This window comes from Nipponia nippon, unplaced genomic scaffold, assembly GCF_047370975.1.
Source record: "Nipponia nippon isolate SJK-2023a ecotype South Korea unplaced genomic scaffold, ASM4737097v1 scaffold_5, whole genome shotgun sequence".
Classification (NCBI taxonomy): Eukaryota; Metazoa; Chordata; class Aves; order Pelecaniformes; family Threskiornithidae; genus Nipponia; species Nipponia nippon.
In genome coordinates this window covers 89,134,183-89,153,126 of record NW_028262369.1, presented here as the reverse complement: position 1 = coordinate 89,153,126, position 18,944 = coordinate 89,134,183, and the positions used below count along the sequence as shown (strand labels likewise).

The 18,944-nt window shown below is 39.6% G+C and overlaps 1 protein-coding gene across 12 annotated transcripts in view; it reads right to left on the bottom strand.

The window, feature by feature from the left end:
- Window positions 1–18,944, bottom strand: part of KALRN (kalirin RhoGEF kinase) — a 532,514-nt gene that overhangs the window by 278,859 nt on the left and 234,711 nt on the right. For all 12 annotated transcript variants that reach the window (XM_087734558.1, XM_087734567.1, XM_087734559.1 and 9 more), the window contains 2 exons: window positions 10,016–10,207; window positions 3,049–3,180 (listed from right to left, as the gene is read on the bottom strand). In XM_087734558.1, the coding sequence (XP_087590684.1) occupies window positions 3,049–3,180; window positions 10,016–10,207 (324 nt within the window). The remainder of the gene's footprint in view (window positions 1–3,048; window positions 3,181–10,015; window positions 10,208–18,944) is intronic.

Below are 18,944 nucleotides of genomic sequence, written 5' to 3'. Positions count from 1 at the left end.
TAAGAAGTTATGTGACCTTGGGTGAACCAAGAAATAGATTTTGTTGTACTAGTGGAACAATCTTCATGGTTGCTGTATACATAGCTAGGGAATAAGTTAAAATCTGTGGATATTTGATACAGTAGGTCAGAAAGATCTCCAAAGCCTTGCAAGTGACTAGACTAATGGTGCCATCTGTGAAACAGCTACAATTCGCACTAGGAAAAAAAAATTGGTCTTTAGAACAAATATATCATGCCTCTGGGAGCAGACAGTAAAGTGCAGTTGATCAAGTCGCACTGAACAAAATGCTCTTACCATCAACCAGGCTCAAGCCTGACTGGAGAAAACCTTTCTCTCTTTCCCTCCTTGTCTTTACCAAATCAGTACAGTCCTCAGTAAGGGTGTCCCAAGTTTGTCTCCTGCTGTTCATCCACTAGAAACATCGGTGGGGCAACATAAACACACCCTGGCTAGAGACATCTAGAGGGAATGTTTTTGCAAGAGGGCAATCTGCCAAAGGCATACATCTCGTGTATCTTCTCCCTCCAGCACTGTTCTACTTCAAGCAAAAGCAAGAGCACCACTTGATTCTCAGAAGAAAGAAGAAGGCCTGTTCTGGCAGCAGCTCGGCTTAGTGCAGGAGAGGGTTGCTTAGCTGTGGATGGCATATCAGGCCCATGATCTCTGCCTCCACTATTTCTGAGCTTCACTCAAGTGCAATACAAGAAAGAAGGCAAATAATTATGGCTACAGCCATGGCAAGATGCAAAAAAAGAGTCTCCCTATGATTCGATGGGTGTTTCTTCTTAGGTTCCTGCAGTGAATCTGAACTGCTTTGTTATACTCTGTAACAGAAAAGAATAGGCCCAGATATCCTATTAAATGTTAATTAATATGCTGTTAAATATCCATATTAAATGGTTATTCCAAGGAACGTTCATTCTATTTCAAGTCTCTTACAATTCTAGAAATAGAAACAGAGATTTTCAATGACTCTGCAGGAAAAGAAAGGAAAGAAAAAGCTACAATTTTCACCCCACCATAGAGAGCTCTGAGGGAAGAAACATTATTTTCTATGGGCAAGGGGCATTATCTAGACTGGAGAAATAGGCATGTGGATAGGAGGCAGGACTCCAGGCTTTTCAGCTCACCATGTAGCTGTGGGAAAAGGGATGAACATTTCTGAAGTAACAGACTGTAACCTTTCTGGCAATTCTACATACTGTTTAAAAATGTACTTATTAGTAAAATAATATAGAAATGTTTTAAACAGCTGTGCCTGCAACAAGTTACAGTTTTCTGAGGAAGCACCAGCAAAAGCGATATGCATGTTAAAGGTTGCTTTTGCTAATGAGTTTTAAATGAATTTTCATTTCACAAAAACTAAGATTGGGGCTGACAAACAAAATGCCAGTTTCAAACATTATTATTTTTTATTTAATCCGAATTTGACTTAATTTTTAGAAATAATTTTTAAATGCAATCAAAAAAACTTAAGTTTCACCCGACTAGGCACTTGTATAAAATTCACAGGTGCAACTAGAGGTCAACAGGACTCTTCTGTGTTTGCTCACAAACTGTTCCTGAGAAGCCTGAGTATTGAATAAGGAATTGCCCTTTGAGACTGCAAGCCAGATTTCCGTAGTCTAATTGACTAATTCCCAAATTCTTGCAGGTGTTTGGAAAATAAGAGATTTCTATCTAACATTACTGACATTCATCATCAAGGTATCTGCACAACTTCACTGTGTACGTGTGAGTGCCTACCACCAAGCCTAGATTAGCAAATCCTTTTCTATTTTATACTACAGGTTCTTCCAAGAACTTGATGACCAGAGCAAGGGCTGAGTATGGAGGAGAGTTGTTCTGTTCTGGAGTCTTCACATGGTAATTTACTAAGTATAGCAAGCACTACCACAGTCCTCCTGTTCAGCTTGGAAAACCCTGCAAGGAGCAAAATCCCTTGATACCCAGACAGTCAAGCACTGCACAGTACAGAGAAATGAATAATACAACTAAACCCAAGAATTCAGGTGATCTGTGAGGTACTTTCCAACAAGCTTGAGTCCTGGGGACATGACTAACAGAATAGAACGGATAAGGAACATGGCTTCCCAGCCCCAGGGTAATCTGCAGGTCGGCCCATGCCTAGGGTGAACATCTAGACTAGCCTCATTCCTAAAAGGACTCCTTCCAGATGCCAGGGAGGTCCTGCAGCCCTCTTGCAAAATAAAGCAGACTGAACACAGACCCTGGCCTGCACGGTCAGATGCACTGAATGTCAGCTCTTTGTTGGTAGCTTTTATTTCATGCTGCAGTCTGGATGGGGGAAAAAGCAAGTGAATGATTTTATGGTTTTTTGATAAAATGCCAGAGAACATGTTTTAGTCTTAGCATCCGTGGCACCCTCTTTTAAAGGAAAAAAAACACGTACCCTATTTAGGTCTGAGATATTTGACAACAGTATATACAAATGCATCTGATGTGCCACTTAGGGACACGGTTTAGTGGTGGACTTGGCAGCGTCAGGTTAACAGTTGGACTCAATGATCTTAAGGATCTTTTCCAACCTAAAGAATTCTAGATTCTATGATTCTATCTAAAACACAGTCTCCTGCAGCATTCATTGTAATAAGGACCTGACACCTCTGTGACTTTTTATATTGAAGGAAAAAGCCTTTGGCATCCTCTGTTCCCATTAGCATACCTGTGCTAGAGCCAAGACTCATTCACAGAAGGAAAGCAACAGGAGTAAAGCTACTGGGGGCTTAAAGGGGTTCCCTGTTCAGCAAAGGCAGTGAAGTGGCTCTTCTTCGGGGTGCCAATGCTAGTTCTAGATTTCATTTCTGTATGGGGTTTTTCCCCCAGATTGTCCTGTTGTGCCCTTACAAGCAGATTGCTAGGAGTCACCTCCTACAGCCTGGGATTAGTCTGACTCCTTCTTTGAAAAAGTTGCAGAAATGGAAAGCAGAACCTATCTCATTTAGGAAAGCTAAGCTCCAAAATGTAGTCAAATATCTGTTATTACTTAACAGATACTCACATTCTTCTCTAGGAAGCACATACCTCTGTGTAGGCCTGTGTTACTTGTTCATACAGGGTCTGATGGTGATGGATGGCCAGTTCCAGGTCTTGCATTTCTGACGGGAGGCCTCCTTCACTGCACATTTTGCACCAGGCATCCACACCTGAAAGAAACTGAAACAATTCCAGGAACAATTAGCAACAGTGACACAGAACAACATCTCATCATCATTAGAAAACGTTGCAGAGTAACACAGCTGACTGCAGCATGGACTAAGGAAAATATAACAGTTATAAAGGAGTCCTTTTGAGCACCCTGGAACAGCACATTCCTGTCATATCCTCAGTACTTAAAGAACACCTAGATCCAAAGGAATGCTTTGTTTCTTCTGGATTAAAAACAAATGCTCCTTTAACCAGGCTCAGAAATCACCCATTCTAAGAGTCTTTGCATACCACAGAGGGAGGATATACACTGCATTTCAAAAAGGGAGGTTGCAACATGTTTAGAAAAAAACATCAGCGTGAAGCACAAAAGGACACAGTTACAGCTCCAGCTGTATTTGGCATTGTCTAAGCTGTCAGTCTTCCCTCAGTCGCTTACCTGTCCTTAACAATACTAATTTGGGCAATAGAAAACTCCCATTAAAATCAATGCTGACATTTATTTCAGTGAAAGGCAGACAGTCTGTATTCAAGCAGTTCCCAACCCAGGGCCAGCTGAGTGGGATTGCTAATAGGATACCAAGTCTTTAAAGCACTGGGTCACACATTTGATTCTGGCCCAGGTCAGCAGTGATCAGATACCATTACCATCTGACGGCTGCTAAGCAGCCAATGCAAAATGAGCTGCTGGTTGCAGTCCAGTTCCTGGTGGGCAAACATCCATGAAAATGGAGAAAAAAATCATTGACATTGCAATTGATATGGTTTAGCACCTTGGTTGGAAGCCTTAACAGACAGCCAGAAACTGAATGGCTTCAAGGAGCAGAGGGATGGAAAAAAAAATATTTTTCCACTCTTAAAGGCCTCCAGAGCAGTGCTGATGCACTTTGGCAGAACAAATTGGGGAAGCTCTCCTGGGTGCTGCCTGTTCTGTAAAAGAGAAGAGGAATTTAGTCTCTAAGGTTCCCATCCTGTTTTTCTTTTAAGCAGGACTTACTTCAGTGACATAGGTCATGTTCATATTTTGTCCATACTAACTGCCTAATGCCACCTCATTACTTCTCATTAATATTTTCTCTTCCTCTGCCTTTCTGTTAAACCAGCCTACCACACTTTGGGGTGACTTATAAAAAGGAACAGCTAATTATACAACAGATGCAGTGCCCTGTAGGCTGAATGTATAATGCCACAAAACCACCCCCAGGATCACAGCTTTTTCCACTCCTGAAGTGTTCACCTGTGGCTTGTTAGTAAGGCACTCATTCACAGCATGAAGGGCTGTGAGATTCAAAGCAAAAAATTTCAATTCAACTCTGGCATCAGCATCCTTTTTTATTAGCAGTGTAAAGCTATTCACCATGCTGCTGTGTAATCAAGGCTATAAAGTGTTTGCATTGTAAACAATTCTTTTCAGTGCACAAACATTCAGTGACAAAGATGAATTCCTAAGCGTTCATGTCTACAAAGTACAAATCTACGAGTGAAAACTGCGCTTTCTAGAAGACTAGAGGCAAGGACAGCAGGTTCTCTTGCGTTGGTTTGACTCCTGATCTGTTGAATCTCTTCAGATGAAATCCCCAAACACCCTTGCATAAAGCTGAAGTCATCATATTTTGTGCCAAGGCAGTGGAATTCACATCATTTCCTTTGCAGTTTTAAGAGCACGGAGTTGAGATCAATCCCTTTTGGGGCTGTTACATGAACTTCTTGGTCAAAACAGTGAACAAAAAGACCTTTATACCTTATAGACCAGTGTTCCTGCTGCTGGAATCATGCTGTTACAGCTCTTATCAAAACTGTTGAATTCTACCCATTTTAGTACAAGCTCTTATAGTCATGCTACTCATATACTGCCATATCCCCAGACTGTGATTCGCACAGTAGGTGGGAGAAGTCTTAAAAAGATCCTATGCACATAACCACATTTCCACCTTGTCGTCTCACATCTATCTTTCTTTTGTATATCTATTGGATATAGACAATATCACATCAACAATTACATCAGTAATTTAACTTCTGCCACTAGCAGGAGCAGTTGACATCATCCGTTTTCATAAAAAAGTTTTAAGAAATGCAGCCTGTCAGTGTTTTACTCTGATACCCTGAAACAGTGCATGATGGTCTGTGCTGTGTGTGTAGATTCACACAGGGAGAGCAAATGTTTTTTCAAGGATTTTTGCAAAGCGTTAGTTCATATCATAGGACTATTAATTTGGGTATTTTGCAAAAAAGCAGCTATGCTAATTTTTTATTATTTGTCACACACTGTGGCAGACACAAAAAACTTTATTAAATGTAACCCTTCATGCTAGAAACACATTCATATCGCAAAAATCACCATTTGACTGAGTTGAAAAAAGATGCATTTAAAATTGTAAATTGCTAACTGTTAGGTTGGAACAGGAGCTGTTACTGTCCACTGGATACTCAATAGCATTTAATTGCTTAAATTTCTAGTCTATTCCATAGACTAGAATAGCTCCTATTGGGAACATAAAAGCTGCTTAAATATGATTTGAAATGACAGGCTCCAATAATTGTCCATGTTTTTCAAGACTTCAGGAAAGATCAAGAAAAATTTCTCCTAAAAAAAAAAAAAAAGTCTCCAAGGTACCTTTGTGCCTCTGATCCAATCCAAAAGTAACTTTAAGGTAATGACCTATGCTTACTCCCGACTCACAACCTATTCACTTAAGTTGCGAATTCTGTATTAGGTCAGGTAATAACGTATTCTCAGATGACTTCTTACTAGCTTTCCTCAGGGACTGCTATGCTGTATCACATGGTTGCTCCAAAACACAGCTCAGACATTTTATAGTCCATATTTCTCCACATTTTTTGCACAGTCCTTGCTTATGGCTTACTAAGCCTCTGCTTGGAAGCTGCAGGATAACCAGGGTGGTTCCCCTAGGCCTTGAAGAAATTAAAACCAAACTGTACACTGTAGCGTACTTTCATGCTCGAGAATGGCCGTGAGAAAGATGGGAAGAAGGTCATGAAATTCTTTCCCTCAGTGACCTATAATATCTCTTGATGCCCTGAATTTTTTGTAGGAGGCTAATTGTATATTTCCTGTTGTTGTTTCTGGAATTTCCCTATCTAATGCTGAAGTTATCTTGGTCTTATCCCTGCATCTCATAGATACGAGCTGGCTTTTCCTTTCCTCCCTTTCCTCAAATTCTTCCTCCCTTTTTTCTTTTCCTCTCTTTTTCATTTCCTTTCCTCAAGCAGGGGAGTTCAGGATGTGCTCAGAGAGATCCAGGCAGAGACGAGAACAGTAGTCTTCCTGGTTGGGGAGTAAGGTAATACAAAACAAATGGTCAGGGGTCAGTCTTCAGAGAATCAGCATAAATGTCTAGCATGTGCACCTAACACCTACTACCTTAAATAGTAATTCTGCTTGTGCACTTCAGAGGGTAGACTCTGACCCAGAATTAATTGGTTGAGATCTCTCAGCTGATTGAAGACATTAATTTGTTCATTCTGACAGGATCTGTAGAGTGAGCATCTTATGAATACTTTAGTGCACTTTCAGAGATTACATCCAAGAAAGGGAGGACACCTGGTATGTCTGCTTCCCCTGTCTGGCTGTTAGTGGGCCAGAATCCCATCTGGTGTAAATCAGCATAGTTCTCTTGAAATCACAGTGAGATAAGGCATGTTCTCCTGTGTTGCCTTGCTACTTTGAATAGCCTCAGACATAACTAAAGATACAGAAGCAGATTCTCTTTTGCACTAGAATATCTCCATGCTAGCATGAGAAAGGCAGGGGGAAGAGAAAAGAAGAAAAAAAAAAAAACCCAAGACATTTGTAGAAAGTGGAATTAATGGACATTTAGGAAACACCTCCACTGAATATCCTGAGTTGCACCTTGACCTGGACATAGTGGCTGTTTGGAGTTTAGTTTACTGGCTTTTGATCAAATACACGTGCTGAAGGAAGCCTGACTGGAGGCTAAGTTGGAAAGATTTGTCTTTTCTTTCCTTCTTTTGTTTCCTCCTTTTCCCTTTTCTTTGCTCTTCTCATGATGATGGTTTAGTATGTACAAATTGTGTTTAAAAAATTTAAGGAAGACACAAGCGTGCACACGCACACACACAAAAAGAAGAAAAAGAAAGAAACAAAGAAAAAAAAAAATCTCTTTGATCCAGGAACTCATTCAGCCAAGTTCCATTCAACATGCCACATGTATCTGCAATAAGAACCAGGAAAGCAATGTGATTCTGAAGCACGTGAAGAGAGATGTGAGGTTCAATTCCCAGCAGGGTTGACTCAGCCTTTCATCCTTCCCAGCCAGACAAATTGTATTCTGTGCCATTTTCTGTGTGGGGTCTTTAGGAGGAGACCTTGGAAAACAAGTTGCTTCCTGCTCAGTTTGCATATTATAGAGATCGTAGAGCTTTTCATAAATCTCTGTCCCAAGCCAAAAACTTCCTTGCAGGCTGGGGTGTGCCAAAAGCGGAAAGATTACGGTCCTAATAGACTTGCTTCCTGTTGGCATTACAGAGAACTTCAATCGACAGGAAGGAATGAACAAAGAGACTGTAGCAGCTTATTGCACTGGAGAAGGAAAGACAATCTGCGTATCAGATCAGTATGAGGGAAGCAGGGGTACACCGTGGGAGAAATGGTCGGATCCGCAACAAGACTACCTTTGCTGAGAGAACAAAAGGAGCAAAAAAAGATTTGATCTGGGGCAGAGGGAATAGTGGGTTTATCTACATCTTTGCTTCAGAGATTTAAGCCTTATTTATTATAAAATAATGAAGCCTTGATTTGACTAAAAGAAAAACCCTGGGCGATGCCAAATAGTGTGTGACATTATATATATATATACACACACACACCCCCCAATATATATAGCTATATACCAAATCCCAAACACCTCACTTTTTGTATTATACAGAGGTCAAATGACTAAATTATTAACATTCAAGTCATTGGTTTATCCTATGAGAGTTACTAAAGCAAGGCTGAAATTTTAGTCCTGGCTAATGGATACACTGACTCCTAAATTTCTTTTTTGCAGCAGTCTGAGTTTACAGGCTTCACATCAACACTTATCTTCCACTGAATTGTCTCTTATTGCAAGTGAGGAGCAACTGCTGTTCACAATTAGCAAATCCTCCTGTCTGCTTAGTAACGAGGGACTTGCTTCTCTCAGGCAGCACAAACTTCAGTTCCTTATGCCAAGGCAGGATGGGTTTTTCAGACCCATCCATACACTTGTAAAGAAAAAAGACCCAAAGCTGAAAGTGACATTAGTGTAGCTTTTTTTCCATTTAAGGGTGAGGCAAAATACCCACTGACAGTGTTCAAAAGGTAGGAAGACAAAAAAAAAAAAAAAAAAATTCATCTCTAGCTTGACAGACAGTTCAATACAGCTTTCTGTTTCATTGCCTTTCATGCTATACAATACCTCAGCTACTCCTCATAAACTGCAAACAAGACTGACACTTCAGAAAAATAGGGGATCTCTCACTAAAAAAAAAAAAAAAAAGACAAAAACCTCCATAACCCAAACACACCAAAACAAACAAGAAAGAACTAATTCATTAATAAATATTAAACATTCTCATTGTGACTATAGACTGGATAGAAGTTCTTTTTTGATTTTTTTTTTTTTTTATAAACATATTATGACTGACGATTACTAACATGAAGACTACACCTAAACACTACCGTGCCCGTTGTACTGAGATGAAAGTACTTGTACTGGGCATCATCTTGGTACATCAGTCCCATCAGAGCCACTGAGTGTGCTTACATGAGTAAGTGCCCAGTAGGGTGAGTAATTGCTCTATGCTATGGCCTGTTGTCAATAGGAAACACAAAATAAAGAAAAATCCATTCTAATTCTACGGTCAGAAACAAGCAACAAAGAAAATCTTTACTGTTTGAGCTAAAATTTTCCATACATGTATTCTGGCTTATGAGGCACAGTTTCTGCCTTATCAGTTATAATTTATTCTTCAGACACTTGAAGTATGGGTCATTTTATAAACATTAAGCACACCCACTTAGTAGCTTTGATATTAACTACTTGGAAAAACAAGCACACATCAATACTAAAGAGAGCCCCAAAGCAGTGTTTGTCACTGGAAAATTAATGTAATCAACATATGATCAAAACTGAACCATCACTATTAGGTGGACCTGGTTTAGGTGTAAAAAAAGCAGAAGGTTTATTCACTGACATATTTTAAATCTTTTGTAGCTATGAAATTATGGAACAATTCTGGTAGTTGTTAAAGACACAAACCAGAGTTCAGGGACATGGAAAATTTTCTTGGATGTTCCTTTCTGTCTCTGAAGTCTCTACTTAGTGAGGTCTAACAAAGTTTGGGGCTATGGAGAGCACTGCAAGAGTAGGTGGTGGAATGAATTCCCTAAGTTTCATTAACAATAATGTGCTTTGGCTCCTAGAAATTGTCTGCTGGTATGGGTCTATGTCATATGTGTAAATATTCCTGTGCACATACCACATATACATATGAGTGCAGATACATACTGTTTTTCTGACTGTAATAGTCCTGAATTTATCCACAGCACTGATGAAATATTGGGAAACAGAAATAAGACAGCATGTTACTGCACCAGTGCACTTCAGTTATGATCAGATTCTTTCTCATCACTAAGGCATAAACATATTTTCTTACCCACTCAGGGAACATGTGCCAGTTTCTTCGGAGAAATGTTACTATTTGTTTTTGAGACACTGATCCACTAGGAACAAGGCTCTTAACCTCACTGCATAAAAGCCAAAAGCCATCAGGTAATATTGCAGCATCGTCATTATCAAAGTAGCAGTGGATCATTTTACCAGTCACAAAAGCAGCTCACCTGTTCAGCTTTCTGGTGAAAGACAGCAGACATGGCTAAGATGGTGCTGCGCTCATCCAAAGCTGCAGCAAAACTCTTCCACTCTTGATCCAGCTGGCTAGATATTTGTTTAATTTGCTGGGAAGCATAATGGCCTGCCTCGGAAAGCCTTGACGCAACAGACATGATCCGATTGATGTTGACATAGGCATTCTGAAAATTAAAAAGCACACATAAATAAAGAGAAGGAAGAACCACGACCACCCTCTGCCTTCATTAAACATTCCAAACACCATCAGTTGGAGTAAAGCCGAGCAGTTCAGTGAGAGCAATCAACCACCTGCTTAAATATGCACGAATAGCAGGCATACTACCTTCCACTCTAAAAATACAGCCCTCAGGAATCATTCGGGATATCTATGCCATTATCTAACACTGTTATCTCCCCCTCTCCCCCTGAATTTATTTATGTAAAACTAATTTGCCATACTTTAGCTATTTACTCACCTGTTAGGGTCTACTCATTGCTTCTATCTTATTCTTGATATTTCTGTTGCATTACTTCATATTTCTGGATGCTAAATCCACATATTTGTAAGTTAAATGTTTGCTTTCTGTCCTTTGAGAACCCTCTAACAATCCTTTATAGACATGCAGTGTCAACAAATGGAAAAGTCTTATAGAATTTAAAAGAGCTTATAAGTACATTCTATAGAAATATAAGAGTTTCCATAGAAATGTCTATTAAATTATATTCTTGAGTTAAAATGTTATCTTTTCTGCAGGTTATTTTAAGCTATTCTCCAGCAGAGACATCATTTAACTACATTCTGAATTTAGAAGGATTCAAAAAGCCTACTCAAAGGGTAATATTTTCTGTTCTTTCATAAGAATTTTCCATGATGGTTTTTATTCAGCCTTGAAGCAGTGGAAGGATAGTTCTTTCTCAAACTGAACAGTAGACAGCAATGTAATTGCATTACAATACCCCCATTCTGCAAAGGAACATAAACCTGAAAATAAATAGTCATCATGAAGTCTTACAAAGATGCACCATCAAAAGACAAATGAGAACTGTCTTGCAGACTTCTGGGATGTCAGTTGGTGTAAACACTTCTCCTTTCTCTTTCCTCCTCACCGGAGGAAAGGAACATCCCAGAATTTGAGATGTTTTGCTAATGTTGACTCATTGCTTTCTTGTCTTACTAAAGTATTTCAAAAGGGCTTTAGGAATTTCAGAGACAAGGACAGACACAGCCCTGATGATTTTAACAGTATTACTCATGGGCAAATAATAAATCAGAGGTGGAAGCGTTTGTTGGAGCAGGATCTCATCATAGCAAGTGGGAGCACAATGTGGAAAGGTATCTGCCAATCCAAACATGAAACACAACAGAGCACTGCCAAGGCAGGCACAGGTCCAAACTAAGTTGTGAAGCAGGGCAAAGTATGTCTGCAAAGCGTGTGGGATAACTACGAAGTACACTCATCATACCTGTAGGTGCTAAAGGAAAGAAAGATGGGGCCACAACCCTTACAGCCACTCTGCTCTCCCTGGTAGAGCCATGACAGCTGTCACATCAATAACACAGATCTAAAGCAATGCCCAGCCTCCAGTTTTGTTTTTTCCCCTTATCACATAGCCTTTTCTTACAAATTGGACTTGGCTCAAAATTGTCAGATTAATTTTAAAGAATTTTTTTTTTCAGTACAATCAAAGAAACCAATCAAAATTGTTCTGGAGTTTAAGGTATACTGAAAAAGATATTATGATTTGGAATTTTCACCACCTGCCAGAGTCAAACACTTCTTTGTGTCCCTCTAGGTTAGAAACTGGAATTTAGACTAAATATTTAAGCCTTTCTCCCAGAAAGTCTTTATGACTGAGCCTCAGCCAAGATCATTTTGCAACATTTCAGGTCAGCTCTTCTGGTGGAAAGCAGCATAGCATCACTACACTTGCTAAAGCTTGGATGAGTTGCACCAAATGAAGACATGGAATTTTGCTGTGTTTGAGGGAAAAGAGAAGTTGCTGAAGAAGTTTTGATTTCATGTGAAAAAGAGTTGCTGTCATCTCACTTTTATTTTTTTTTTTTCCCCTGCAGAATTAGCTCAGCCATTGCAATGCAATGAGCATGGAGGAAAACAAATGTGAATTCCTTGGTTCCCTATAGCTACAGCATATAGATGTATTAACTAGTAGAAGGGTAAAGGCAAGATTAGTTGAAATACAGCAGATGTTCTTAGAGTCTGGTTTTTAAGTTAGGGAGATTTATATATTGTTATGTCTGTTTGTTATATTTTTATACAGAAATGAGGATTTTTATGCATGAAATTTCACTTTCCTAGATGACAATTTTTCATGGAAGAGTACCAACCCATCCTGTAGCCAACCCACTAACTCCATAGCTTTTCCAGCAGAAAGCAAGGAGCACTTTGGGAGTCACCTGCTCACACAGCCATTCTTAGTGCACCAAGTGGAACTGGCTCAGGAAACAGAGACTCCTGAGCTTCCCTTGTTGCTTTCTGAGCAGCACATGGATTCAAGTGCAATATCACATGTGATGTGCTCTTCTGTATAGCTCCAACATGGAGTGTGATGGAGATACCTCCTACTTCCAGACACATGCGCACTTTACCTCTGCCTTATCTGTCCCACCTCAGCGAAGCAGAGACATTGAAGTGGGGCTTGGACACATAAGACTTCTCCAAGGTCTCACAGAAAAACAAGACAGAGCAAAGTCTTGGCTAAAGATCTGGAACTCGGGATAGCACATCCCGATATAATGCACTTACAATCTCAGTGTCACTATTATTGGGAAAGATGGGATCTCTGTGGCAGACTGAGGTCAAATGCGATATGGCTTCAAGGCACTCCAGAATTTAGTTTCAGGAGAAAAACATTTAATTGACCACAATCCACAAAATGCAAGACATTTCTTTTCCACCTTGAAGTAGAATAAAATTATGAGCCACTTCTTTTTATCTTTATCTGCCAATGTCTAATGTTCTGAGTAAAATGGAACAAAAATGTATGCTGCCAAAATTCAACTGCTGATATTTCACAAAGTTAAACCTTCCTTTCACTCTGATTTACCTCTAAAAACTGAATGAATTGAGATTTTTCTATGTCACTATTATATAGATCTTTTTATCCTAAAAAGTGTAAGTGATCACTGCTAAGGTCCCTGACACTTGGTAGGATAAGAGCCCTCAGTCTCAGCAATAAGCACTGACAGCAGCAGAGTTTCAGCTGTGGAATGATCTCCCATGGGAAAATACACTAATTCAGCCCTGATCATCTAGCAGGCATGCTGGGAGACCTTCCCTCTTAATTAAACCCTCCAACTCTAGCTGGAACAATGCTTTGTTCTAATACATGTATAAAAAGAATACCTTACGCTCACAAAATAAAAATGAGCAGTGAGAAGCATTAAATCTGCAAGGAACTTGGCTGTGTTCATCTCATTTCCTAGAGAGCTAGTTGAGATATTGTGATGGCAAGCAGCGAAGGTGGGCTGCAAGAGAAGGGTTTTGCAAATTAACTGAAGGTGAAATTTGATTGTTGAAGAGTTCTTCTTTAAAATAAAATAAAAAATAACCAGCTTACACTGTGTTACTGTGAGTTTAGAAACCATCTGTGAAATGAACCTAACACGTAAAGCCAAAGCAGAATGTTTCAGTGACAAAATAAACTCATGAGATATCTTTAAGACCTTTAAGTTTCTATAACAAGGCCAATTACATGTAGCCTGTTGCAGAATAATATTGGATGGCATTTTAGCTCAGCCTACATACAGAAAAATATCATTCATTTAAGTTAAATGTTGGGAATTTTCAACAGACATCAGTAGCTTTTACACGATAATTGTAACATGTTTGAAATACATTGCAACTGTCTTAGGACAACACGCATCTCCATCTCACGTCAGACAGCTAACTCCCTGACAGCCGGATAGGCAGCAATGCCAGCACTGAACACTGCCATTTTTATGCACGTCCAATAGAAAGCAGTAACTTACTCTTTAAGGAGGTTAACGGATACAGGCATAAAAAAGTCCTGGCAAAGGAAATATGAATAACTTCAACTGGAATAAATGACACATATACCATATATCCAAGTGCATAGCTACAACCAGTATGCTTTGTGTCATATTGAAACAGTAGGTTTTTTTCTCTAATGAATTTACTAGATTATTGAGATTACTAACAAGATGTTGGAGCTAAATATTCATCTTCGTGAAAAGTATTATTGCTTCAGTATAAACATTATACAGCTATGATAAAGACTAACATAATTTATTTTGAAACTAAAGTGAAAAGCACTGCCTTGAATCACACACACACAAAAACCTATGGTCCTTATTAGAAAGAAAAATACCACACTACAGTTTATTACGTCAAATACATGACTTATCCACATCCCACATTGTTAATTTAAAGGGAAGAATTATTATTGTAAAAAACAGAGTAACAAGTTGTTTTTCCAAGAAGGAGCTTTGGCCACAGCATGCCTATAGAGATGTATAGGAAGAGCATGCAACAAAAGGCATGACCCAATAAACATTCGGAGAGTGTATTTTCTAGAGGAACTGAAGAGACTATTTTAACTATTATTAGTTATGCCAGGCTCAAAGGACACTAGGCATAGTGTAAATAAAAAAAAAATAAAAAAAATCAAAACACCTTAGAGATCCAAGATCTGATGCAACTTCCACTGAAGTCTGTAGGGTTTTTCCCTGCAAAATACACAGCCATCCCCTGCTACACTGTCCTCCTCCATATCTCCTCTCAATACTGATTTTAACATATCGACAAACCAAACCGCAAAAGCTATAAACAACCCCAATCCCCACAAAAAATAAGAGTGCTTCAAGTTTTCATTATTTTGTTACTCAGATTCATGATAGCTGAACTATTCTCAATCCAACTGTTGCTGGGACTAATATACTGCATAAAAAAAAGATCTAGCTAAATTATAAAGCAAATTTCTAGCAAAATCACAATTACAAAGCAAATTCCCAGAGAAAAAGTTTATAGTGTGATCTAGTTCACCCTCAAGTCTCAGAAACCAGAAGATTTATATAAAAAAAAATGCAGCACCATTTAACAGGGTTTGAAAAGTCATTCTTCTTGAAGCAACCTCCATGTCTTGAGCCTGCAGCATGGTAGCTAAATATTTCAGTTTTGTAATCATTGTGAGAGAGCTTGAAGGCTCATCAGATATAAATCTGATATGAATGATACGGATGTTTTCATTTATTAAAACTCAACAGAATTTTAAGTTTTCAGACTTGGGTGGGTCACAGTACTCTACCTGGATTGCAAACAGATCTGAGGGTAATAACCTCCCCATTCTCTGGTAAAGAAACAGGAAAGGATTCCTGACATTTTCTTTTTGCAGCCAAGGGTATTACATGAAGAGATTGAGGAATACTGGATTATAAATACAAATGAGTACATACCTAACAGTAAATGCAGAGTAAAAGCTATAGTTTTCTCTCTAACACCTTCTACATTATGTTACTTAATCCTTAACTTCACAAATATTTATCAGCGCGTAACTTAATGCAAGCAGATTCTTGATGTGCAAAAGTAATTTATGTATATAAATATTGTAGGAGCAGAGCCTTTGGCAACAGACTGCAAGGCAAAGACCATTTCTTCCTTTGAAAGCATATAGCACCTAGAACAGTAAACCTAAACCTCCTACTCTTACTGCAATATAAATGTTATCAACTAATAGGCACTAGCCATTTTCTGACAGTCTCCAACAGAAATCAAATGGCATCATGAACAACTGAACTAAGATGTGCAGTAGCAATCACATGATCATGTATTAACTAACATCACTGACTGTAATTTAAGTTCTTAGAGAAAACTACATTGGATTAAAAAAAAAAAAACAAAACAAAAAACCCCCACATAATCAGACTGTGCATCAGAAAACCTGGCAAAGCGTACTGACCTTGTATATCTTGCCTCAAGAAGCTACAGTTAGCTGTGGTGGTTCTTTCCTGCTAGTTTCACTGTTATCAGCAAGACTCCCCTTCACTGAGGTGGTGTTACACATGAAACAGACCTGACCCACATTTCTAGCCCCACTTCTACAACCACCAAAGCACGGCTCAGATTGCTGAGGTATGTAATGTCCTACCACTATGTTCGGAGTCATCACCCAACTTTCTCTGGTTTTGCTTCATTCAAGTAAGTCAATCTGTCCTGATCCCATTGCTGACCATCGCTGGCTCTTGTCTTGAACAAATGCAGGGGCTTCATCCTTACTACAGACTGTCTTCACATCAGCTTGCATAGGGTTCTTGTGCATGCCAAGAGACAAAACTACCAAAACTACTACAGGAGCTGGGCTGTGGCCAGGAAAGGGTCATTTCAGTTTCAGTCTCCACTTGCTCTTCCTGCATGCTTTACCACAAACAGAGTGACTAGTATGCAGCCTAACACCCTGATGCAGCAAGCTGATGTCTCCTGCATGCTAACACCCTCATATTCACAATACTAACTTTTGGGGACACCAGGAGTCACTCCATGTTTTTCTAGCAAAGAATCTGCTCCATCTAAAAAAAAGAGCATCACTGCTGAAAGCAGCACTATATTGACATAAGAACAGCAGCTACAGATTAGTTCAAACAGCCTGCAGCTTAAGGTTATTACCCTGTTCCCACTATTTTCCAAATGTCCTTTCAGCTCGATATACCCCCACATCTCCTATCCCAAAAATAGGATGCCCAGCCCTCTGCAAGACGGCAGCCCTGTTTAATTCCTCAAGCCAACCTCACCAGGCTGTAAAACTCACCTCATTTGCTAGCCTGTGCAACCCCGACATTGAAATCCCCTCTAGAAAGGCCATTGTGCAGAGACATAGCCCCAACACAGGCCTTTCAGCAACATGGGAAGTCTCGAGAAACCTATTTGATCACGAGAAATTTCAAGAACTGAGTAAAACTCTAATATTTCTGATAAATACCATGGAGGCCTCATGTAGATTAAAAGAAAATGAAAAAAAAAAACCAACAAAAGTGTAGTCCTGAGTTGCATCGGTATCCTGAAATATTTCTGTAATTTTTTTATCCTGACTTTGCCATACTGTCAATAACGATACCACAACTCCTTATGTAACCTCTGTTTGACAACTGAAATCTGTTGAAGAATTTTTCTTAAAAAAAGTTCCTACTGAGAGAGCATATCACAAGAATTTTTTTTAAATAGAAATCTAAGTTGAATGAACTGTGCCTGTTTGCTGTATGAATCGATGTTGATCCAAAACCAAAAGGAAGACATTACCCCATCATCAGAGGGGATTCTAGGTCTAAAATTCAACTGAAGTGAAAAGAAAAGTCACATATGGAAAATTACATCCAGGTGTATTGCTCTCTATCCTGGTTTCAGCTGGAATAGAGTTAATTTTCTTCTTAGTAGCTGGTATAGTGCTGTGTTTTGGATTTAGGATAAGAATAATGTTGATAACACACTGATGTTTTGGTTGTTGCTGAGTAGAGTTTACACTGGTCAAGGACTTTTCAGCTTCCCATGCTCTGCCCGGTGCACAAGAAGCTGGGAGGGAGCACAGCCAGGACAGCTGACCCAGACTGGCCAAAGGGCTATGCCATACCATATGGCGCCATGCTCAGTATATAAGCTGCGGGAAGAAGGAAGGGGGAACGTTCAGAGTAATGGCATTTGTCTCCCCAGGTAACTGTTACACGTGATGGAGCCCTGCTTTCCTCAGGATGGCTGAACACCTGCCTGCCAATGGGAAGTAGTGAATGAATTCCTTGCTTTGCTTGTGCGTATGGCTTTTGCTTTACCTATTAAACTGTCTCCATATCAACCCATGAGTTTTCTCACTTTTACTCTTCTGATTCTCTCCCCACCGTGGGGGAGTGAGCGAGCGGCTGTGTGGTGCTTCGTTGCCGGCTGGGGTTAAACCATGACACTCTCTTTGAGTTATATTCCTATAAGGAGGATTATTTGAGAGCATATATATCATCTGGCATATTTGTTATATTGTGGGGTTCCTGCCCAGAGTCATGTATTTCAGTCCAATTGATTAGATCAGAATTGAGTGCCATCTCTCACCATACTTACAGGTAGAACATTAAAGGTGCCCAGTATTCATGCCCTTCCACGTTGATCCTCTATGCTAAAGAGACGGAGGAGACAATCTTCTTTGTAGATTGACTCATGCTGACTGTATGGGCTTCCATATGACTACACGCGTGGGGGTTATACTGGAGACAGCGCAAAATGGGAGGCACATTGTCGCACTTCTCCCCCTCAGCCAAAAAGGTCTCTCTCCTGGGCAGCTTCATTAGACAGGAGTTTGGCAGCACTGAGATGGTGAGATAGCACAGCTGCAAGCCACAGCACAGCCACTGACAGGTCCCAGTTCCCAGAAGTTCCCCCAAGATCTTTGCAGATGTCTCACTTCCTTGCATTCCTCGTTCCCAAAAGTTCACTTAGGGACAGATGGAAGAATGGAGTAAAATAATTTTTCTTCCATTAGGTGGCACCCTCCCTGTCACTTCTTAATTTTCTATTAACCACAGTTCTCGCTTTCCAAGTTTAGCTCCCAGTTATTTTAAGAACATAAAGGGAGGTCCTCCAGATTGGCTCTTCCAATGGTGTTTCTGCAAAATTATGACCAACTTTGCATCTTTCATAATCCAAATGACTTTCAATGCACTAACCTCCATGACACATTTATTTGTTAGGATTCTGTGAGCAGCAGTGTTATAGGGAGGCCATGCTATCCTGTATTTTGCTAGATGGCATTGTGATGGCAAGCTTAACAATCAGGTGCTTAAAGCCTGTTTTTCAGTGCTCCTTCCAATTATAATCACAATAAATATATGAATAGACATTATAAACATTTCTCATCTTCCACTGTTATGCAATGTCCTAGTAAGGCACAGTGAGGAATAGCTAGGCA